Source organism: Brienomyrus brachyistius, chromosome 11 (genome assembly GCF_023856365.1).
Source record: "Brienomyrus brachyistius isolate T26 chromosome 11, BBRACH_0.4, whole genome shotgun sequence".
In the NCBI taxonomy this organism is placed as follows: Eukaryota; Metazoa; Chordata; class Actinopteri; order Osteoglossiformes; family Mormyridae; genus Brienomyrus; species Brienomyrus brachyistius.
In genome coordinates, this window is record NC_064543.1 from 22,909,306 (window position 1) to 22,935,068 (window position 25,763).

A 25,763-nucleotide genomic window follows, 5' to 3' on the forward strand; every position below is an offset into this window, starting at 1 on the left:
GACAGAGAGAAATCTAGCCTTGTCAGATCCTGTCTGCAGAACTTGCCAGTCTAGCAGCTCCCCAGCCCATGGCCCCCTACATGGAGCCAGGGCTGCTGTGAAGCAGACTGGGGTACACTACAGCTGTAAGTGGTGTGGCAGTGTTGATATTAAGATCACAAATCACACAAGCTTAGAACTGAGAATGGTACAGTGGGTAGCGCTGCTGCTGCACACTGCCGCTTGGTTTGTGTTTTCCCTATGTGTGCGTGGGTTTACACAGGACCCTCCATACAAAAATATGCAACTTCAGTGAATTGGTGTGCCTGAGTTAACGTTACGTGGGTGTGCACCCTACAATTTGTGCCAATTTCATGTCTTGCCATGCATGATGTTGAGCCGTGCATGGTGGTGGCACTTTTACCCCTCCTGTATTTCCTTTAGCTGCTGATTAGTGTCCCAACACCAACACTTGGCAGGGGGACTGGGCCTGGGCAAGTTATTCGCAGATGTTACCTGCTCTGTGCCCTGATTGCGGGCTGATCTTTGACCAGGAGAAGCAGTGGCCTGTCAGCATTAATTTGTGCCCTCTGTCCTTTATGCTCCCTAGACCCTGCCGTTGTAATCAGGGCGTGCTGCTCACAGCCTCAGCACACGGCCTCTCGCCGAGGAGCGTGAGGGCAGGTCACTGTCATTAGCAGCCTGGCCAGGGGGCCTTATCTCACCCATGTACGGTTCACCAAGGAAGTGTTATTGGATCTGTTTTTTTTTTCTCTGCCGCTGTGCTGCTGCAGAGAATGCTGATGGATGGGGCCTCCATCTTGCCTCCACCCAATGGCCCTGCAGTGGCTTTCTGCTCCCCACACTGGAAAACTGCAGATTTGGAATGTTAGTCTGCTGCTACGGTTTTTATTGTAATTTTTAAGTTTATTATTCTTGAACTGATACCTTAAAAATAGGAGAAAAAAAACAAGCCCCCTGTGAAATCCAGCCTGCATGTTGCGTCTTCTCAGTTTGTTTATATCCATGGACAGAGATTCTCCTTGTTCCCTATTAGGGCGAGCGCACGTTTGTTTATTCTCTCAGCACCATGCTGTGTTCATCCCTGCCAGCAACTACCGCTGTGAGGCTGCCCTCTCCACGCCCTGGTCATAGGCAGAGTGTCCGCGGCACTGCCACACAGCCAAGATCACCCGGCTGATTAGACAAACCTAAACTGCTTTAATGAGCATTAAGCCACTACATAAATTTAATGACCTGTGAAACAAACAATGCCGCGCCTATCAGAAGCGAATATTAAGTGGTTTTTTTATGCAGGTCTAGACTGCCCCTGTCAGCACTGAGCTGCCACTTTGCCCACCATTCTCCACTGTCCAGGGGGAGTTCAGGTGACGAGATGCTGGAAGTGATCAGGCCCCCCCCCATGCAGATGTGTGCACACACAGTTGTGTGATGGAGACGAGTCCTGACTCTTCACCAAGCTCTCATTTAATCAAATACCTCACACAGCAGGCGGCGGAGGCAGGACATGAGGTGGCCAGAGCTTGCCAGCTGTCCAAGAAAACTGCAGGGAGACTGGGAGTGGGGGAGAAACAAACAAAATAATGCCTTGGTTCCAGGCCAGAATCACTTAAAACTCTGTGGGACTCGTGCATGTTCCATGAGTAGTGTGTCTGCCTCCCTGCAGCTTGCAGACAGCCAGAGCTTCAGATCCAAAGCCCTTAATTCCCCTTTGTCTCACTATCCTGTTGCCCATCGTATGTTTAATCCACCCAGCCCCCCTGTACCACTCTGTCCCTGGGCCTGGGTTACCTTCTGCCTTGTCTTCAAGCTGCTCATCAAGTTATGAGCAGATAAATATTTTAATATTCAAGTGACCTTTCAGTCAGTAGGCAATGGGGACAGGCACAGTCGTACATTAGCGATGCCAACTGTTTTTTAAATAGCTGGCAGGTTCATAGAAAGAGCAGGAAAGGCCATATTTCTCCCTTGTGCCATTATTCTTAGTGGAGTTCAGCCAAAAGGTTACACGCGTTCAGGGCCTGCATCACTAAAACCACTACCAACATCAACAAGGATGTGCGCATCTTGATGTGGCAATAAGTGCTACCATTTTACCAAGCTTTCAATGTTTTTTTTTTTTTTTTTAACTGCACCCCTACCCGACTATAAATTAATATAAATGAATCATCATAAAATGGATCTGAGCCGCCCCGGGATTCTGAACAGAGGAGTTCCAGACAAGTCCAACAAGCTTTTAGTAAGAAGCAAGAGTCTTGCATGTATTAAATTGTCTCAGAATGGTAATGGTAATGAATTAAGAGTTTCTAGTGGTAGGTCTGATTTATTTTTTTCCAGGGTTTTTTTGGGCTTTGCTTCCTGGTAAGCTGTAAATGTGTGAATTGTAAAGCCCCCCTTCCCAAAACACAAAGGCCTCTGCTGTCCCTGGGTGTATGCAGTGACTCCATGCTGATAACTCAGTGTTGGGCCTGAGTACCCAACTCTCTTCCTCCTCACCATTTTTGGGGCCGGGGCTTTTCAACGATATTAAAGCACAGGCGTGGAGGAACCGGAGGGATGCCTCTGCATTGTGGGAGATTTTCTCTGACAGTACACCCCCCCCCCCGACCCCCAATCACTGTACACTCTTAGCCCCCATTTTTCTAGCCCTCACGTGTTCCACCCTTTGTGCAGATAGATAGATGAGCCGCCACCTTGTGAGCCTTGATGAAGTGGGCTGCCTTAAGCTGGGCCTTGTAGTGGCAGCCAGATGAAATGGGGGTGACTAGGGGTGCCGATAATAAAGCGAGGACAGCCGCAGACAATAGCTGCTCCTGAGACTCATGGACAAAAGTGCGTGGCGAATACTAGGGGGTGGGTGACTTTTATGCCAGTGAAAGATTACACCCCTGTGTATATCCTGAGCCGCACTGAATAGAGGGCACTCTGCTCTATTTATTCAAGCATCAATCATGCTTGGGCTGCCGCCACCCCCCCACCCTGCTTTTGAGCCATGGTAACATGCAGCAGTTCTTTTCTGTGAAAGCATTGTCTTATTTTTATCAGTTACTTCCCCTCCCAGAGACAGATAAGAGGGCCTTGCTGAGGGGTTTCAAAATATCTTAATAGATTAGCAAAAGCCTAATACGGGTGACACGAGGAAGTTTGTTTTTGGCCTGCAACAGGAGTGGAGATAAGTGGTGCTCAAACATCTCGATTATGTTGATGCAGTCATTTCCTCTATTCTGCAAACCACCAGGTGAAGCTTTACTGCAGCAATCTTGTGTTTTTTTAATGAGGTCTCTAATGAGCTGGGCACATGGGATCCCGCTGTAAAGCTTGAAAGGCTTCAGCCGGTCTCCGAGGCTTCATGTTAGTCTGGTTTCATGTCATTTTGGTTTCATCTGACTTGGACGGGCACCACATGAGAATGTCAGTGAGGTCATGAATAGGTATCTGAACTGATTTTAGAGGAACTGTGGATTTTTTTAAATTTTAACTCCAAGTAAAGCATGGAACGCTCCCTACTTTCAGGTCACCACCACAGCAGACATGTTGCCTTGCAACTCAGTGGAGGCCCTGTGCTTCAGTAGGACACTGCCGATCATTGTCATTGGTGAAAATCCTGCATTTTTATTTTTTCCTCCACCTTCTTTCATGTTGTGGGGCCCTGGAGAGAATTCCTTTTGCACCACCCCCATAATATTAACCCTTCTTGCAGACATAATACAAAACTACTTTACTAAAACAATTTCATGAGACAGCATTAGCACCACAAATAGAAACCCTCACACAGCTGTCAGTGAACAGCTTAATGTTTTAAATGGACTTATATGGATTGTTCCAGCGGGCACTATATTCACTGTAAATTCTGTTCCGCTATAGCCTGACTAATGCTTTCCTGAAAGATCTCACTCTTCATTGAAATTGCGTAGTATTACACTTGCACAACAGGAAAAATAGGGTTAGGGAAATGCGACTGCAAAAAATTTGTATCTTGCGCTGAACAAAATTAAACTGTAAAGACCGTGATACCCATGTCCAGTAATGCAATTATGTGCATTTTAAATAAGAAATAATAATAATGCATTAATAAGTTATATAATTAAAATCTATTGGCTAAATACAGTGCCAGGAGGTTCCCAGCATTATGCACAATGGCAATGAAACAAAATTAAACTGTAAAAACGGTAGACAATAGTAAATATTATAATGTCAAACTAGTTGTGTTTTTTTATATGTTATATGAACATGTTTCAAGGAAATCAGAGGCCGGCCAAATCTTTCCTACCAGGCTTCAAAATAAAATTTAAAAAATACCGTCCTAACACAAAATTAGTAAAAATTCACAATCACCAAAAAGTGGACACAAGTGACAACAACAATATGTGAATTGTGTGTAGGGATGGGAATTGCAAACCGTTGCCTCTTAAGAACATGTACGTCTAGTGTTGCCATAAATTAGTCCCCGTGGCAGAGAGGAAGATGCAGAGTTATTTGTCAGTATTTTTTCGAATTTCTTTTAAGACAGTTTAAGGAAAGGTGCATTATAATTTACAATGCAGTGATGGAGCAACAGACTTGCTGGTCACAGTTGTGTAGCTGCTGGTTTTACCGCACTGAAATCGCTGACCTGTAGGCAATATTCTGTTTGGGATGTCAGATAATAAAGCAGTTGTATTGATGCTGAAAATCTGTGAGAGTGTACTTGTTTCCTCATTGAAAATTGGGCCAAAAATCGATGAGGGAATTGATAAAGAACCAGATCGATAAGCAGAATCAATACTGGCATTGGTATCAATAACATCCCTAATTGTCTGTGTATTTTTATATCTTCAGTGCTCATTTTTATTTTTGTAAAGAACCATTTCAAGAATATAATTCTGATTAACCATTAGCAGCAAATAATATCAAATACATTAACAGAAAGATTTACAATTTCATTTCCAAAGTGCCTGTTGTTGGGTTTTATGCTCATCTACCTCTTTACAGTGTCTCAACAGAATAAAAATGGTGCATCAGTTGGTAAATGGGGTGCATTTGCGGTGATCATTTTTGCCACAGCGCAGTCTAGCAAAAAATCCATATTAATGCACACTGTGATGGCATAACAGGATATGTCATGGTCCAAATGCAAGTGGTCTGTTGATTTGGCCATTTCTTGTAGAGAATCTGCAGTATGTTTGAAAAAATTGAAATATTATGAACTTTACGTGATTTTCCTTTAATTTATTCTCGGAATTGTGAAATTTTGGAGGTTGGTATATTGTATACCGGAACCTTAAAATTCTGCTCCTTGGCTTTTACTATACTGTTACGAATTTATAAATACAATATATAGACAAAAGTGTTGGGACACACCTCTGAATCATTGAATTCATGTATTTCATTCAGGCCCATTGCTAAAATCAAACAACTAGCCATGCAGTCAATTTCACAAATATTTGTAATAGAATGGGTCGTTCTGATCAGCCCAGTGAATTCAAGTGTGGTATTGTGATAGGATGCCACCATTGCAGTAAGTCAGTATGTGAAACTTCTTCCCTGCTAGATATTCCACAGTCAACTGTAAGTGGTATTATTGCAAAGTGGAAGCATTTAGAAACAACAGAACCATGGCCACAAAGTGGCAGACCACATAAAGTAACTCTGTTGACTCAGTAACTGCAGAGTTCCAAACTTCCTCTGGCATTAACCCCAGCACAAAACTGTGCACCAGGAGCTTCATGGAATGTGTGTCCGGTGCCAAGCAGTAGCATGCAAGCCTCACATCAACAAGCGCAATGCCAGCTGTTGGATGGAGTGGTATAAAGCACGCTCCCTCAACTCTGGAGTAGTGGAAATGTGTTCTGTGGAATGATGAATCATGCTTGTCTGTTCATGCTTCTTTGATGGTTGAGTCTGGGTTTGGCAGATATCAGGAGAATGTTACCTGCCTGACTGCATTGTGCCAACTGTAAAGTTTGGTGGAGGAGGGATAATGCCCTAATGCATAAAACAAGGTCCAAAAAGACATGGTTGGGCGAGTTTGGTGTGGAAGAACTTAACTGGCCTGCACAGAACTCTGACCTAAACCTCATCAAACACATTTGGGATGAACTAGAACGGAGATGGCAAGTTAGGCTTTCATCCAGCATCAATCCCTGACCTCACAAATGCTCTTCTGGATGAATGAGAAAAATTCCCACATACTCCAAAATCTTGTAAGAAAGCCTTCCCATGAGTGGCGGTTGTTATAGCAACAAAGGGAGGACCAGCTTCATTTTTATTCCTATGGATGTAGAATGGGATTTCTTAAAAATTCCTGTAGGTCTAATGGCCAGGTGTCCCAATACTTTCATCCATATAGTGTATGTAACAAAGTTACCTACTTACTGTCTGTTAATATATTATCAAATGATTGTAAATATTTTACTAAAAGCTAAGGAGCTGACCGTACACTTAAGTGCTACCTAAATGTAGTAATTGTATTTCAATGCCTTCTTGGAGTTAGCACTGGAGTGCTGCTAATGCAGATGCTTTTTTAAATGTGCGTTAATAACTCAAAACCATTTGACAAATCTATTTCAAAATTTGCACATGTATTTTCTGGGTGACAAACTAAAATTATGTAAATTTTGAGGTATTGCCCTAAATCTGAAATGACGTCGCTTAGTGGTCAAAAAGGCATGGATGAAAGCAGACATTTGACCTTGTGGATGAGATAAGTCAAAAAGTATTTGATAAATCTTATTACTACCTCACAAAAGAAATTATCTGGGTGAAGACCTAAACCTGACTTAATTTTCAGACAAATTGTGGCATCAAAGGAAGGAAACTGCAGCTGTAGGCGACGCTTGGTCTTGTGAACGTGGTAACTCTAAAAATATTGTTCCCTATTACTTTCAAACTTTGCAAGCATGTTTTGGGAATGACATACTTGAAGGTGTCAAATTTCAAAACTGACTGCCCCAAGACTGAAGCAGAACTGCATACCGATATATTTATAAAAAAATGTAGTTTCAGACATTTCATCCTTTTTGCACGATAAAAGTATTTGACGGTTGTTTTCCAAACTTTGCATGCAAATTGTATTGGTAATAATCTGGATCTCAAAATTAAGCCAACGGTGCTTGGTGAAAAGAATGCAATGATTAGTAGTGTCACTTCTTCAAGTTGGGGCAATCCATCTCACAATTTAAACACATTTAATCTGCTACCCATACAATGTCTGTGCAAAGTATCAGGTTGGACCCCCTTTTGTCTTCAGAACTGCCTTAATTCTTTATGGCATAGATTGAGCAACATGCTTGAAACATTCCTCATATACTTTGGTCCATATTGACATGATAGCATCATGCAGTTGCTGCAGATTTGTTGGCTAAACGTTCATGATGTGAATCTCCCGAACCACATCCCATGGGTGCTGTACTGAATTAAGATTTGATAACTGTGGAGGCCATTTGAGTACAGTGAACTCATTGTCCTGTTCAAGAAACCAGTTTGAGATGATACAAGCTGTGTGACATGCCATGTTATCCTGCTGGAATGATTAAAAGCTGGGTACAGTGTGGCCATAAAGGGATGGACATGGTCAGGAACAAGACTCAGGTATGTTGTGGCATTTAAAAGATGCTCAGTTGGTACTAAAATGTTCAAAGTGTACCAAGAAATTATTCCCCACGTGTTACACCACCAGCAGCCTGAATTGTTGATTCAAGGCAAGATGGATCCATTCTTTCATGTTGTTTAGAGCAAATTCTGACTTTTCCATATGAATGTTGCAGCAGAAATCAAGATTCATCTGACTGAGGCAACATGTTTCCAGTCTTTCATTGTCCAGTCTTGGTGAGCCTGTGCCCACTGTAGTTTCCTATTCATAGCTGACAGGAGACCCAATATGGCCTTCTAATGCTGTAGCCCATCAACTGCAAGGTCATATTGTGCGTTCACAGTTGCTCTTCTGTGTACCTTTGTTCTAACAAGTGATTGTTTGAGTTACTGTTGCCTTTGTATCAGCTTGAACCAGTCTGGCCATGCTGCTTTGTCCTCTGCCATCAATAAGGTATTTTTGTCCAGAGAATCACAACTCTCTGCATTTTTTATTTTTTGGCACATTGTCTGTAAACCATAGCGATGGTAGTGCGTGAAAATCCCAGTAGATCAGTTTCTGAAATACTCATACCAGCCCATATGGCACAAGCAGCCATGCCACGTGCAAAGTCACTTAAATCACCGTTCTTCCACATTGTGGTGTTTGATGCGAACATTAACTGCAGCTTCTGACCTGCATCTTCATGATTTTCTACATTGCACTGCTGATGTTTCATTGTTTGATAACATTTGTTTCAACGAGCAGTTGAAAAAGTGTCGTTTGTTCCGTGCTCGTAATCCAAAGCTCTCATATATCAAAGCGAATTTTCCAATTAGAAATAATGGAAACTCAGATGATTCATTCCACAACCCAAAAATATTAATATGAAAATGATAAATACAGAATATAAAGTACAAATACATAAAACAAATTAACCTGCATTTTACCTTTAAAAGAATCGTGGATGGTGTGAGAGAGAGGAGAAGAGGTGGATTATTTTTGTAGGACGACTTTCATTATAACTAACAGAATCACTGCTATCTGTTGGCTCACTGGAATCTTTTTCTTTTTGTACGACATTAACAAAGAACCTATCCAATGACAGCTGCTTTTGCCTCCTTTCTGATTTTGGCGGAAATGTGGACATTGCATTATCGTTAAACAGATTCATCGCTTGCACTGCTATGGCCTATGGTGCTTTTCTACTAAATTTTGACTATACGAGTGAGGCATGCCGACTGACACCGAGCGAAACGATTACCCACAAACCTGCAGCTAGAGAGAGAAGAGAACCATCAGCGCAGTTGCGATCATGTGACGCTCGGGAAACAAAGCGTATACATAATACTTGTATTACAAGACCTTACTTGTTTATCAAGTTAAAATTTATTAAAAATTTTTGCTCGTCTTGCAAAACACTCCAAACCAAGGTACTCGCAATCCGAGGTTTGACTGTACCTGAAAAGGACCACGATTAACCACATTTAACCATTCAGAGCACACACACACATATATATATACATACATATATTTTTTTCTTTTCTTTTCTTTTCTTAAAATCACTAGCCTCCCCGTTTGGCAAATTGGCTACCACACTGCTATGGAGAGAGTCAGTGAATTTTGTAGTAGGGAACTTGGTGAAATTTATTATGGGAGAATTTAATGGTGTCACCTTCTTTTGGAGAGAGTAAGGTAGGCCTGTAATAATATTTTCTTTGAGGTATTTTTGTTCAGCAAAAATTGTTGCTGGATAAATGGCATTACCATGCACATGGACCCCAGTCTTCGTTCTCACTGTGTGTATGTATATGTCAGAAAAGGAAATTGATTAACCATGTTAAATTCAAAGTGAAAGAGCCAGGAGTTTGGCACTTTGATTGTAAATACTGTTCTTGTTGCTTGTAGATTAGTCCTTGTATATACTGTAAATAAGAATTTTTTTTGTTCAGTTTTTTGGCATCCATACTGCATATTGTGTGATTGCCTTGTATTGAAAAACAAAATGCAATAGGATGATTTCGTATAGCATCAACAGTTCTGTACATCAACAGATGGAGCATTGTGCTAACAACCAAGACTGTGGGGGTTCTAATCCCTATATAAACGCATCAGTTAAAAATAAATAACTTATATTTACATCATGTGCAAAATAAAAAGTGTTGCTTTGCCACCACATTATCTTTTAACACTTCTAGCAGCTAGAAATTTCTCCATAGTTTCTCCAAGTGTAAGCATTGTAATGTAAGCATTTAATGTAAGCATTAACTGCAGCTTTCTCACTTTAAACTTGCATTATGTTGCAAGTCATAATAGTTCAATGTGTTCATTTATGGTCACTATCCATTTTACAGATTTTAATGCCTTTAATTAGTTAGCATCATATTCAATGGGTCCCGTATAATTTTGTCATTAGGATTTTGCATTTCAAAATGCCGTGGTATGCTGTGTTACCATAATGTCTCCCCACAGCTTTAGAACTGTTCATAATAAGTTTACTTATTTTACTATAGCGCTTATATTTGTGTTTGTTGCAATGCCTCTGTCCTCTCCTGGGGCCTGCACTATGGAGCTGGGTTACTGGCTTATCGGGGTAACTTGTCGGATTTAAGGTAGTCCGGGGAAAATGTAAGTGAGCGAATATGAAGTCCATTTTACACTGTGGTACCTTAAATTCGACAAGTTACCCCAATAAACCAGTAACCCCACTTCGTAGTGCAGACCACTCTGGTCTGGTGGAATATCAAAATCTACCTACTGTGTCCACGGTGAGATGTAGTTTGAAAACACGCCTTTGAATAACCATACTTTTTTTTGTCTGCAAATTGGTGATGGTTAAAATTTAGTAGTACAATTTTACCCCTCCCCCCACATGCCTTTTTTGAGGTTCCAAGTGGTGTGTTGAGAAAGGACATAGGAGAAAGAAATAGTTGATTTCTAATATTTATAATTTATAAACTCACCTTTGTTTCTACATTCATTCTGATGTGTTATGTGCTCCAAAGTAGTGACTAGCAGGCATCCCGATACCAGAAATCTAGTCTGTAGCAATACCAGTGAATTTTTATAATTTTCAACACCAAATTTAATACCCTGGTGAAAATGAATAAACAAATCCCATGTACTTTAAGATTTTCTCCTTTATTAAAAACATTTGAACAGTACAAAAAACTGTATGTCATATTTTCTGTGATTCTGATATAGTTTGTTGTGTACCTATTTGCTGACTTGACTCCTGTCTTTCCTGGTTGACATCCTCCTCTGGCTCATACTGTGAAAGAAAGCTTATTATATTTCAGTTATCAGGTATAGTTCAATGACTAAGGAAACAGCAGAGGCTGCACTAATACACACACCTCTGTATACTCAGAGCGCAAGCCATAGTTTAAATGGTGACAGACTATTAGTCTGACAATATTTATTTTAAACGCGAATGTTATGTTTTGATGACAAATGGCACAAGCTGAATGGTTATGGCGGAAGCTTATTACTACAAGCTATGGTTACATTAGGTTATCATAAACATGGTAGCCTTAGTGTTTTGCGAACCTCTCATGGAACTTAGTTAGTTACATAATTGTCTCAGACACAAATAATAGTAATATATTTCAGCATAAGGATGAGAAGAACACTTTGGATACATTTTAATTTAATTAAAACTCACCTTGAATTCTTTGAATAGGTTTGGATTGCTGTCTTTGAGGTGCTTTACTGAATTGGAAGTGTTTCCTCCTTTTGCCTGAAATGTACGATAGCACCGTTTGCATACTGGCTTTTGTGAATTAGTCCCTCGTGATCGAACGCACAAAGGCACTATACGAAGTACTTCCAAACCTGACTCTTTTTGTTTTCAACAAGTGGAGGCTGAGCTGGTGCTGCAGCTGCATGTGTTGCTGATATTTCATGCTGGTAGGCGTTGTTCTTCTTTCACCATTTAACCATAAACTTGTAAACCTTAACCAACGTTTGTAAACCTATATGCTGCACGTGTCAGGTCTGAGGGAACTGCATTCTCAGTGCGTACGGTATTATAGAAAAACAAGCATTGTCACGTTTTCAGAATTTTGGCATCGAATTGGTACCAAAGTATTGGTTCTAGTGACAGTCGTTGTTAGTCCAGTGTTTCTGGCAATCATTCGGCTTTTACGCCCTCCGCAGGTGCAGCACCTAAGCCTTTCTGTGGTAGGGAAAACCCTTTGCTTATATCAAGAAGGAGACCAAATAACAAGCAAGTAGTACATAGATGTATTTCATTTAAAAAAAACTCTTGTTACTTCACACATTTCTTTGTTTTTTTTAACTGGCAAAATGTAGTAAAAATTGCAGTTTATCAGAAAAACATTGACCTTGCAAAAAAAAAGAAAGTGGAAAAAACTTATGGTGTTTTTCCTCTGCCACCAAGAACCAAGCCATACCGTGAACTGGCAGTTTTCCATTGCAAAGTATGTGAACCGTACCCTATTGTGAGCAAACCAAGCTGGCTACATCACCACCATCTGATTAGTCGAAATGCATGGAGATACTGGTGTTCTGCCCATGGATTATCTGAAAGAAATAGCATGTATTCTATATATTATTCATTATTAGTAGTATCACACATCGCGATGTATTGATGCATTCCCGAATACTTGGAACTTGAATATTTCTAACCTCCTACTTGCAAAACCACTATGGAACAGCTGAATGGAATGGATTCATAGTGCAAATTTAGGTAAGCGAATGCTAATTCTGGTAGCGTTTGATACTTGTATAACATAGCTATCCTCACAGACATGCTGTGGAAATTAGCACACAGTAAAAATAATTATTGTACATAGTCATGATGTACACAGTGTGAACAGTAAATAAATGTCTCTTTGGTTTTACATGATTGTCGCTCTCAAAACTCAGCTATGCTTTTACCGAGCTGACCTTTCTGCAATGGAAAACCGAATTGAGCTGGAACTGTGCTGTAATTAGTCTCTCTTTGTGGTAAGGCTCGAGTGCAGGTCGATTCCTGTATGCCGGGAGAAAAGCACCATTAGACTTGTGCGAGAAGTACCATGAAAAATAATTCTTTCTAAATTTTCCAAGAAGCTATACCTGAGCCATGTAGCTGTAATAGTAAGAAAAACCTATAGCCTATAAGAAAACATCCTGTATTATCTTATTTTTTTCTACCCACAATTTAGAAAAGGCATTCTGGAAATGTATGTGTAATTCATATTCCAAATGGTGATGCGAAAATATTTTCAGAAAATTGTTGAAGCTAAATGACCGAAAAAAACGACAATCAAGCATTAAGATACACAGAGACGGAGACCATTCAAATCAGCATGGTAACTTAAGAATGCTTACACTGCATTAGTTTCGTACGCTAGAATGAGATTCACAGATGTCTTCTGACAGATACATGTTTAATAAGCATTCATTTTAAACATTTAAATAGAACGTATCTAAAAATGCAACCCACCGCCTTCCAGGATGGGGGTTGGGGGTCAAGATTTGCACAGAAAGAGAAAGACTGTAAGTGCATGTGAATAACAGTAGACGGATTGTACAGTGTTACCATGGTGGACATGCTGCCAAAAAGTCTTTTGGATGTTTCAGGTGTTCCCTGATATGCTACATCAAACTTAAAAAAAATGCTCAAATGTGTCGGTAAGGCTGACAAAAATGATCACTGCAAAAGGTCTTTGTGGATGGAGATTAAAAAAAAACTGCTATATCAAAGCTGATAAATTCACTAAACTATGTTGTGTATGACAGGCCCTTGTTAAAATTTAAGAGCAGTTATGTTGTTCTGTGCATGTACCTGGTAGACTTTTTCATTTAGATGAATGACTGGTTGGGCTCTCTCACCTTTTACCCCCTGGAACAAAAGACTGGAGTAACCTTACCAGGTTTCTTATCTATTCATATGGCTTCCTGCCCATTCCTTATGAGGGTCTGTAGTAGGGCTGTCCACTAACAGCTATTTTTCTATGGATTACTCAAAAGACTATTTTATCGTTTGGTTGATTAATCAAACGATTAATCTTCCTCCAAAAAAATCAAACTCGTAGTTTATTTTTATTTTGTCAACAACATAGTGTATGTCGAGACAGGGCTTTAAATAATGGATGCCGGTCTTTTTGGAATTATACAGACCTTTTTTTCACCTACAATACAATATTTGTAATTTTAAAAAAATATTAATGAGATGCGTGTTATGATGCCCTTATGCTTAAAAAAATGTTTTTGCTATATTATCAAAGCTGAAGTAGCATACTGGCTCAACAGCTGCAACATTTTTTAAATGAGGTGATATTGTGGTTAAACAAGTTGAAAGACATTGGCAAGTGGCAGCACGTTTTGCAGTCTGATACTTTTTTTGGTAAATATACTTTTCATTTTTATTTCAATTCACAAATTATTTTCTTTTATTTAGTGTCCCCATTTAAAATCTCACGTCAACCAGCTGAACATAGTTGACAACCCTGGGTGCCAACAAGCCCAGTGAACACACTGGCACCGGCAATCCATGTAGATTAAGCCCAGATTTTAGCCTAAACATTGTCACAAACTATTGTCCAATGGAAAATGAAACAGGCAGACAAGTTTATGGCTTTAATAATCAGTGCTACAAGGACAAAAAAAAAATCAATAAACACGAACAGACAGCACTTACGTTGGTTTTGCTTACTCTGACGGTCCATCATTCTGAATAGCGCCAGTGTGTTTTATTTTCAGGTGCTCAGGCATAGCGCTAGTGTAATACAGTGTGACAATTTGAACTACTGTACCTGCATAGTGATATTAAAGGATTCATTTGTTATAATGAAGCGTTTTAGAAATCATAAAGGTGATTTTTTTTTTAAAGAAATCTTTAAAAAATGATGCGTCGATTTTAAAATATTGATGTCGACACGCATTTTCAGCGTCAATGTCATCGACTATGTGAACTATTCTGTACCTATTCATTCAGCTTCTTGGGGATTACTCACACTGTGTAATCCGTACTGTGCTGGAGTATGTTTGACTCCCAAAGTCTAGCTCCTCTGACTAGTGTGATCACTGCATACTGTGCTCGGGCACTGTATGCTTAACCGTGCCTTGAACCGCTTTAAGAGGTGGACCGGGACGCGGTTCAGCTGGACTTGAGCACAGTATGCATCTAATGTGATTACTAACTGTGTGCAAGCACGGAACACAGACATGAAGCCAACTGTACGACTGGCACATGCATGTGCAAATGTGCACTATTCGTGAATTGGACCTGAAAGGAATGGATTGGGTAGACTGTACAGATCAGGTAGCGACAAATATTTAACAAACATTACTATGGTAGTCCCATGTTTTACAAAATATTTTCTTATACATGCAGTACAATTAATTGAACATCACTATTTTGCATACTCAATAAATGCGAATGTCATCACACCCAAAACGACTTCAAATAAGCCACAAAATAATGCCAAACTCCATTGTGCTGTGTGATAGCATTTTTCTTCCTATATTTTCTTCAGCAAAAAAAGTTGCACAGTGACAACAAACGCATGCTCAGTCCTAGAATACTAGGTGCACTGAGAGTGCAGACCAGCGGGTGAGTGGGGAGGGGAAACAATCATGCGGGGGCATGGAACAAGGCAACTGGGCCAAGTGTAAGTTTACTTACAACCTGAACTACAGTGTGAAAATCTCAGAAACTGTGATAGTTTTCTCAGTTTGCCATTATATATTTTTATTCTGTAGCAATGTGCACACAGCAATTATCACGTTGATAAGCATATGCACTTGTAATCCAAAGGCTGTCAGTATCGTTTTATGTTAGGCTATTTATTTACTGCTTGCATTCTTGACTTTCACCTTCAGCTACTTTGCATAGAGGTGCAAATTAAAACTACACTAAACTTTTATCAAACCCAATGGCTGATGAATGTTTTCTTTTTGTTTCTTTCATCTTTCCAAAGTGTCACGCCCAGCTCGTGCAATCCTCGTGTGTGCCACGCCCCCTCATCATCCACGTGTGCATCCCCGATTGTGCCCAGCTGTTCCCTGTTGTTTCGACTTTGTCTCTTGTATATCAGTCCACGTCTTGCCCTGTCTGATGTCGGTCATTGATGTAATGTGCATCGCTGTTCCCCAGTCTCCCCGATTACACCCTCGTTTACCCCGTATTCCGCCTACCCACCTCGTCCTTCCCCGCTGCCTGCCTGCCTGTCCTCCGCGGATCCTGACGCAAAGTCTATCCTGTCTTTGCTTTCCTCTTCTGGACTTCTGCTTTACTCTCAGCTTATTTGAAACCCATTTGTTATTGGAATCTCTGGTCTTTAAATGATACATTTCTGTACTGTGGGGGAGCTGGAATGTCAGTGTCACCATGTAAGACTTTCCCATCACAGAAAGAATGCTCAAGTGCTAATTGTTTCACTGTGTGACCCTGGCACTCCCATGCCCTTAAATCCAGCCTACCGCCTTTCTAACGCTTTTTACCTGGCCTGTTCATGACCTCCTAATAATGCCTAATGTCTCTTCCCCTGAAAAGTTGACCCATAAACTTGTGTCCTCCACTCTGCAGTGAAGAGGAGGAAATGTACTTTTCATATTCTCCTCAGTTTCCTTTGTTTCTTTTCATTCCTTTCTTTTGGAACTGGGACAACTACACTACTTGTATCCTACATCACTACCTCTCTGATTTTCCTTTCATGCTGAAGCTACAGAGCTGCATATATATGTATTTTTCTTTTGAAATATTGGTCTGCTTTGCTCCCAACTAATAGTAATACTTTCTTTAGTCTTCGGGGGATCAGGTCATCTGAGATAGACTCACAGTTAGCTGGGCTAGGCAGGTAACCCAAAACCACCTCGCTGGCTCCATCGGCCTTGGGCCCAGGAGTAGCTGAGTAAATGGTGCTAGCAGTGTGTAACCGTGTAAGTTCCTTTCATTGAAGCTGTGGTGTGGGGGGGGTGCTCCAGAGCCACTTTAATAGCCTGTCCTACCCCAGCTATTAAGCCTTCTCTAGTTTCTCTGGGCCTTCCTGCCAGATTCATATTTCAATGTTCTCAGATGAATCTGGTATCTTCGTTCCCAGAGACCCCCCCACCCACCCACCCACCCCCAACCCAAAATGTCCCTACTGTGGTGGCTACAGTTCCCTATCTGGATCCAAATCAGCAACTCCCTGCACTCACCGCCCAGCTGTAGGTTGTGTGGCCTGGCGATGTGTAGGCCTGTTCCATTGTGGATGCGCATCCAGTGGGCCCTCTAGCATGGCATAGAGTATGTATGTGCTGAATGAGGATTTCTGGGTAATCAATGTGTGTGTGCAGCTCTCTGATGGCACTCTGCAGGCCCCTACTTCAATCATAGTCACTATCTTGTGTCTAATTTGTCCTGTGTAGCACTGTGTCCATGGTCGCCTATCTCTCATTGTTTTATAAAGATGGTCAACTATCTAATATCTGCTACATGGTTTCTAAAATTTTTCAGCTAAAATAACAGTGCCAGAGACTTGCAACCCTCTAGATAGATTTTTTGCTGACCAAAGGGGGGATGGGGGTTAATGTTGCTCACTTGTCCAACATCAGGCCCACGGGGCAGCGCCGCAGCTTGTATGTTTCCCTGGGCAAGAGGCCTAACCCGTCTCCACACATGGAGGTCAGGTGGTGGGGTTGCAGTTAAATGAATCCACCCAGGACCCCATCAGTCACTCAGCTGCAGTTAATAGAACGGGGTCAGCCCCAAGCTGGTGCCACCGTCGCTCCCTCCACTTCCCTTGTTGCATTTGCTGTGGCCTTGGCCGATCGGTGGTTTGTCAGGCCCGTCTAGCCGCTTGCCACCTATTACCAGCGGGTCCCAAGCTGTTAATAAAGGCACCACGGCCAGCCATATATACTGCACTCTGTCAGGTGCCTCCCTCCCAATGGGGAAATAAATATCCCATTAACATGCTTCTCCTCATTGGCCTTGACAGCTTGATCAATTAACCGTCCTTTTCAGATGACCTCCACGCTGCAGTGACAAGGAGGTGAGGCCACAATGAATCGCCTGGTCATGTAATGTGCTGCACTCTGCAGCAGAGGCTTCCACTCTGCCTGTCTTTGCCTCACCCTTTGTTTTACATTGTCTGTGCATTTTTCGACAGCGGAGGGAAATAACAGAATTGTTTGGGTTGTTTATGTGTGCAGCGGACAGAGAGGTGCACCTGTGGGTAGCAGGAGTTCATGAGAGGCCAGTGGCCCATTTCACTTGAGATGCATCTTATTTGTGAGAGAACCAGTCAAAACTGGAGGGAAGGTCCTGCAAATCTGTTTGTTTTCGCATGTAAGCAATTTGGAACTGTTTACATTCTCTTCTTTTTGGCTTTCAAAGTGCAGTTAAAAATTACTTCGCTAAAGCACTCAAACAATGAGGAACACAGTGGAGAATTTATATATAGCAGTTTGTTAATGTAGGGAACTCAGGAGTGTCAGTAACAATACATAGGATAAATGTGAGATAAATGAGAGATGTCCCACTAATATTGAAATCTTGTAGCATCTGAGATTGTAAATCACAATGATTCTCTGTAAGCACTAAACTAAAGTTCAGGGGCTGCTTGCAGACTGGCTTAGTGTTGGGAGGCATCCTCACTCTGTCATTTTTTTAAAGTAATGTAAATAAATACTGGTCAAGAGGGAGCCTGCAAGGTTTTTGTATGCCACCGTCTCATCAGACGGGCTCGGCACTTAATTGGAAACAGAGCTGCAGGGACTAGTGCCCTCTTATACAAACACAGACATGGGGATAGAAGCCAGACAGCTGCTGGTGGGTTTACTGAATTTTGGTCAATGTGTTTTGAGGGAAAAAAGTCGACAAGTTCAGAATACCACCAGAAACCATTGCAAACTAACTCTGAGTGGGCAGAAGGCCTAAATAAAGGATTAGCTTCTGTTAAAAGATGTGACATCCCATAATGCCTTGCTTAATAAGTAAGGTTGTTCTCCATAGAATGGCACCTGTCTGTCGCATCAAAGTCCACAGGTTTCTCCTGCGCCATGATTTCTGCTCCTTCCCATTCGAAGGCCTTGCTAGTGCAGAAAATGTCAGCTGTAACAAATATGCAGGGGCTTAAACTGAATAATGGCCTCCTATATTTCTACGGCTAAATGGCTCCTGCTGAACATAGAACCGTGTGGGGGCTGTAGCATTAACCATGTTTCATGACACAGTGATAAGAATTGTTGAAATCGTCTGGGAGACCTAGTTACCTCGACCCATTTCTTCAGTCTTATTCATTCATTCATTCATTTACAGCTTAACGCTGTCATCTTTATTTATTTATTGATACTTTATTGATCCCTCTGTGGGGAAATTGTCTTTACGCCTCCCTCAGCTTGCTCCATGTAGAGTAAGCTGTCCGCGAAGGGCTGCCACCCGCAATGGCGCCCAGGGAGCTGGGGGTTATGGGCCTTGCTCAAGGACCCACAGACATGCTGTGGCTGGGTTTGAACCTGTGACCTGCTGCTTACAGGCACACAGGCTTAGCCCACTGCACAACCACCCTAGATCATGCAGCTTTTGCGTTCCTGGCGAGCAAGTCCCTCCTTTGAATGGGGTCTGTCATTCCTGCCACCTGGGCCAGATGGTGAGGCCTGCCTTAGAGCCTAATCTTGCTTGGGGAGTATGAGAGTCATTTCACTGCAATATAATTGGGCTACAGAAGAAACAATATTTTCTTTGTGAGCTTGAGTCTCCATTCATATGGAGGTTAACAAATGTCCTTGCATTTACCTGTGGTGATTACAACAATGGTGCTTCTGTAAAAGAGGGAGAACTGTTTATGATGAATTCCAACAGAATTTCTTAAGTCCTGGAAAAAAAATGTATGTTAAAATGCTAAAAGGTGGAAACTCTGTTACATCTATTATTGTATAACGAGTGATTTGCTGTTCCTGGCGTCTTTGTTTTACTTATTTTATCAGTTAAGAACATGATCATTAAATGATGACCAATATTTTAATTTAATAATGTTTTCTTCTACTGGAAGATAAATTAAATGAGACAGTAAACTATATTTACATGGACATATTTCTGGAATATTTGCTTATTTCCAGTTGATGTATTCTATAAAACATCCGTAAAAGTAGTTATTTCTGCCACAGAGTAGAGGAAACCATTTTATTAACACAGTGCACTTTTCATTCTGCTGAGATTGAAGCAAAGCCAATCAAAGATGGAAGCACAAGGTGGAGTAAGGTTTCAGTTCTTCTGCCAACTACTGTTACAGGAGCTGTCAGTCAAATGCATCCACCGTATTTTTTTTCTCTTCAGTCTGACCAACACAGTATTGACTTTTGATCTAAGTAGTGCTTTGTAGGATTTTGTGTCAGTTGTGGTTCAGCCCCAAGTATGAAGTGAAAATAGCTGGTCATGGGGTTGGTTCTGTATGGACCCTTCAGTTGTATTTCAGTGGTATGTGCTTCCTGTTAGTGAAACTAAGTGTCTGTCTGAATTTTCCTTCTGTCCATGTAGTCAAGTTTTTTTTTTTTAATATTTCCACCCATCCTGAGTGTTTGCTTTGGCATGTGTGTTTTATCCATGTTATGTGCCCTGATTAATGTGTTTATTAGTCGGCTAGTTAAATAAGGTCTCCCATCAAACTAGTGTTTGGAAGTTAGCATTCTTGGCATCTCTCCCCCCTTAGCTAGTACATGGGGCCAGTCCCACTTCTAGTCACACCTGCTTTTGCTTTTGCCTGCTGGGTTGCAGCCACTTATTATGTCATCTTTGGCATTACATGGTTTTGGAAGAGTTGTCATTGAAATCTTAATACGACAAGACTGTTGTGTGTGTGCCATCAGGTTTCATTTTCTACATGCATTTTCCCTTAGGACGCCCTGGTTCAATGGATGGGGCTTCAACTTGCCCCGGGGCCAGTCTCTGTTGGACAAATGGAACCAAGTACCAGAAGGCCTCGACATTCTCATGACCCATGGGCCTCCTCTCGGTGAGTCCAGTTAATCCTGGTCCGTCATTAAATTGGGGGTTAATTTATGTTTTTTAGAAAATATTTCTGACCATATTAGAATTTGCATAATTTCCCTCCTTAAATTTATTCCTTACTATTGTTATATTTTGTGTATTTTTTTACCCCCGAGTGAGAAATACATATGGTTTTGGGGACAGTTAATCACTACAATCACTTGACGAATCTTTACCGTTAAAGTAATTAAAATAAATTAACTGTGCCACTCAGTGAAATTTGCCATTGTGAACGTGATAACTCAAAAATCCTTTGATGGAGAGTATTACCTTTTCACAATAAAATTAAATGGATGAAGATCTACACCTGATTTAATTTTGAGACAAATCGTGCCAAAATTGAAGCAGTGGAACTAGGTAGCTATCAAAGGACGGAAAGGACAGCTGTGGAAGACACTTGACCTTGTGCATACAGCAATTCTATAAGTGTTTCAAACTTCCTAGGAACATTGCATAGGGTAATGATCTGGAACAATTCACACCCAGATTGAAGCAATGTCATTTAATGAGGGCAAATGGAAGAGCAGCTGCAGATAACAATGGATCTTGTGAACATGATAAATCAAAAAGTATTTCATGGATATTTTTATAATTTCAAGTTATATGGATGAAAATCTATATGCATTTTCATTTGCACAAAAATTGAAGATGTGCAACATACACTCTATGGACAGAAGTATTGGGCCATTACACCCACAGGAACTTTTATGGTATCCCATTTTAAACCCTTAGGCTTCAGTATGGAGTTGGTTCCCCCTTTGTAGCCATAGCTGCTGCCACTCTTCTTGGTAGGGTTTACATGGGTTTTTGGATTGTGTCAGCCACAGATGCAGATCTGGCAAACCTGATTACATTGAGACACGTGACACAAAGTTGGGCTTTTAATAAAAACATTTTTGGAGAGATGGTGAGAGTGCATCAGTGACCTAGAGATTTTAGAGGTTGGAGAGTTTGGGAGGAGTAGTGATTAGATGGGGGGAGGGGGTGTTTGGGGTGTCTTGGGAATATCATCATTGCCATTCTGACAGTATGTATTTTTTGCTTTTTCTTACATGGTTCCAATTTCTTGGCAGTGATGGATAGTGCATCTATTCTTTTTTTATGAACTTACTTTACTAAACCAGTGTAGGTTAGTGCATGTACAACAATTTGTCACAGGTGAGCGCTGAAAAGGCTGTGCTGAGATAATACATCTGGTTACAGGGTAGCTCTGACTTACTCGGGCCATCTCATCTGCAGGGTTCCGGGACTGGGTTCCCAAGGAGCTTCAACGAGTGGGCTGTGTGGAGCTGCTGAACACTGTGCAGAGAAGGGTTCGCCCCAAGCTTCACGTCTTCGGAGGTATCCACGAAGGTGGGTTGTGGTCACTGCTGTATGCTGCTACTCTCAGCTTTTTTGCCTTGTGTTATTGACCTATGTGAAGTGTTTTGTATTCCTAAATATATGCTTCTCTGTTGATTGAAGATTATCTGATGTAGAGAATTTGTGTAGGTATGGATCACATTTGAAAAATCTCACACATTTGTCTGTACTGGAAGCATCTCATCCCCCTTTTCTACTCAAAAACCTGAAACTGGCCCAAAAATCCAGTAAGGTTTTCATGCGGGGATATCCTTAGGATGTGTACAGGGAGTTCTTCTCATCTTTGTGAACTAATTCGTTCCAAATTAACTTGTAAAGTGAGAGGAATTTTGCCATAGAAATGTTATAAAAATGATGACTTTGGTTCAGCCACAAATTTGTTTCATGAATTATTGCCACATTAACAAAGGAAACGCAAAATGTATTATCAGAATTAATATTTATTCAAAAATATACGTACATATAAACAAAAATTCCTTGAAGAAAGACAAAAACACTTTGCTATGATAATAACATTCACATTCAATTTTGTTCACTTGGAGTGCTTTTATTCTTCAGGTATCCCATTCTGAGCTGGTAGAGATCACTCACAAATGGTACATAAAATGAACCCAGGTGTATTAACAGGATCAGGTTAGGTCTGACCATATGCCATAAGGTGCAATACTGTGTATGCTCAGACATGCAAGGTGAAAATCGAGCATGCACAATCAGATATTTCACAAAGCAAATATTCACTTTGACACAGCTTTAATTCAAGGGGTTCAACAAAAATATTGTATGACCCATTTAGGAATTCCCTCAATTTTTTATCAGTCCTTCCATTATCAGGGTCTCAAAAGTATTTGCATAATCATCATTTTTAGTACTAGGTGTAAAATCCTTTGAAAGTCTGGCACCCCTGGACATGTTAGGTTTCTTCAGTGGTGATGCTTTGCCAGACCGTTACTGCAGCGGTCCTTATTTATTGCTTGCTTTTTGGGCTGTCTGACTTCAGTTTTGTCTTCAGCAAGTGCATGTTCCATTAGGTTGATGTCAGGTGACTTTGGTGGTTTACTTTTGCAGAATATTTTGGGTTGGTGTTCGTCTATACCCTTCAAAATTCTTACTGTTCTATCGGCAGTCATATCACCACTAGTGACCCAGTTCCTTTGGAAACCATACAAGCTCAATGCTGTTGCCTGCACCATGTTTCACAGGTGATGCTTCGGATCATGAACCATTCCCTTCCTTCTCCGTGCTCTTCTCTTCCCATAATTCTGGTACAGGTTGATCTTAGTTTCATCTGTCCAGAATTGAATAAACTTTAGAATTTAGATGTTTTTTTTGGCAAAATCTAATCTGGCCTTCCTGTGTTTGAGACTTTCCACGGGTTTGCTCCTTGTGGTAAAACCTCTGTATTTATTTTAATGAAATCTTCTCTTAATTGTAGAATGATATACTTACCTCCTGGAGAGTATTCTTGACTTGGCTAGATATGTTTTTTTTTTCTTCAAAAATGCAAAGAATTCTGCAACCATCCACCACAGTTGCATTCCTTCGTTGTCCAGGCCTTTTGTTGAGATCACCAGTGTGTTCTTTTTAAGATATGTACCAATTACTATTGCTGTCTCTCTAATTGTTTTCTCAGCCTAACATTGGCCTACTTTACTTGCATTGACAGCTCTTTGGACCTCATATAGAAAGTTCACTGCAACAGATTCCAAATGCAAATCCCACACTTGGAATAGACTCCAGAGCTTTTACCTGCCTAATTGTTAATGAAATAGCAAGGGAACAGCCCACACCTGGCCATGAAACAGCTTTGTCAATGAATTGGCCAATTCCTTTTGAGCCCTGAAAATGGGGGAACTACGTACAAAAATGGCTGCAATTCCTAAATCATTCACTCAGTTTGGATGTAACTACCCTCGGGTTCAAACAAACAATCTTCACATTAAGCACCACATTCATTAACTTCAACTCTGATATTTTTGGTAAAAAGCTAAGCTCGGTCATTCATGTAACCGTATATATTAAAAACATAAACTCCCAGCCCTAGATGTGTGAGGTGAAAGTACAGCCCCACAGGTTTGCGTTGAAGTTAAACCTGCATGTGTAACTGCAGCATTTCTGTCTGTCTTTTGCAGGTTATGGCATTATGACAGATGGGTATACAACATACATAAATGCCTCCACCTGCACCGTCAGCTTCCAGCCCACCAACCCTCCTATAGTCTTTGACCTCCCCAATCCCCCAGCATCCTGAAACCACAGGGCAGTTGGAAATGACTTTTTTTTCTAAAAATAAGTCAAATGAATTCTACTAAATACATGTTTAGATTTGCTTTCCAAAATATTGTTCTTTTGTAATTTCCTGGTTCAAAAACCTTATGAATGCCAGATTTGAAGATCAGAAGTTAGTATTGAAATTGGATTGGATCTGTAAAATAACAAAGCTTTGTGAATTTGTACAATTTTCCTGCATATTTTGCTTGCATTTGCTGGATATGTTGATATTAAATGCCATTGTAAGTTTTTATGTACCTTTTTAGGACAATTAAGCTTTGTTTTGGCAGAAATACTGCCTTAAACTTTAGCTTTACAGTACTTTGGGAGAATGTTGTTGCTTGTAGCAGAGAAGTAGTTCCTTATTTATTTTCTGTTACCAATTAGCAAATAAAACATTCGATTAAAGGATCACTAAAGTTTATGGATGAAATCCTTAAAAAGACTATTTAAAGCTAATGTGCTGTTCTGTAGATAATTTGAGAAATGCTACCTATATATTATGCTAAATTTCTTTGTAAATGTATAGCAACTTACCACCAAAAGAGTTCTATGTTAATTCTATGTTATATGCTTAATGTGGGTTTATGTATCTATGTAGGTATGTGTGTGTATGTATGTATGCATACAGGTTTAAGAACCACACGTACAGTCACCCGTTTCTCTATCATGCAGTATGGATTCCATTGTGATCCAGTTTTCCTTATGCACGCAAGAAATTAATCATTTGAGCATAAGGAATTTGCAAGATATTTTTATACATCTGCCTAAACACAGTTTACTTGTCCTTTAAATCTTAAATATTATTGTATTTGCGTTTATATTGTCCTTTTTTTCTCATTTTTGCACTGTGTGTAAATGCAATCTTGCTAGCACAAAAAAAATGTTGCCAATAGTTGTGTGAACTTCGCAAATGTAAATGCGCCATTCTCTGATTGCAGACTTAGTTTCCTTCTTTATGGGAGTTTAGCGCTGCTTCTACCTTTGTGTTTATTGTGATATATTTAGCTGCCTTTATATGCAAATAGAATTGCAAGATTTTTACTTATTAAATACATGTCTGTTTTTAAGAAAACGTTTCATCTTGCATTGATATTGTTGTGCAGATAGTGACAGCATTTAATTCATACATTTTATATAAAATTCAACATTGAAATCATATTTGTTTTGTGTGCAGTTGTGATTTTAAAACCTAGTCTGGCCCTTCAATAACATCTTTAATTTCACAGGTGCTCTTAATTACACTTTGTTTTCTTCTACAAACACCTTTTCACACCAGTAACATTTACATGGCTTTTGCACCTGACATGGACCCTCCAGTTATTTACATTTAAAACCTGAGTGTTTGACAAGCTATATTTCTCACTATTTTCAGAGAACCTGGAGTACTTGTGGATTTGATTATTTCAAATGTTAATGTTCTTTAAAGCTTTTTCCAGATATTTGACCTGGATCAGCTAATTCAGCATATGAATGTCTGATTTACTCCTGTTTCTCATTTCAACTTTCTGTTGTATGAATCATTGCATATACTGGGAAGATGGGTTTTGAAAGTGATCCCAGCTGAATAGTTAAACTGACTAGTCAGTTTGGGATTTG

The 25,763-nt window shown here is 40.4% G+C and overlaps 1 protein-coding gene across 1 annotated transcript in view; it reads left to right on the top strand.

Annotated features, from left to right (window-relative positions):
* mpped2a (metallophosphoesterase domain containing 2a) overlaps positions 1–25,323 on the top strand; it is a 51,223-nt gene extending 25,900 nt beyond the window's left edge. Inside the window, exons 5-7 of the mRNA XM_048969693.1 lie at positions 20,384–20,499; positions 21,774–21,887; positions 24,026–25,323. Of these exons, the coding sequence (XP_048825650.1) occupies positions 20,384–20,499; positions 21,774–21,887; positions 24,026–24,144 (349 nt within the window). The 3' untranslated portion in view covers positions 24,145–25,323. The remainder of the gene's footprint in view (positions 1–20,383; positions 20,500–21,773; positions 21,888–24,025) is intronic.
* Positions 25,324–25,763: the final 440 nt, after the last annotated feature.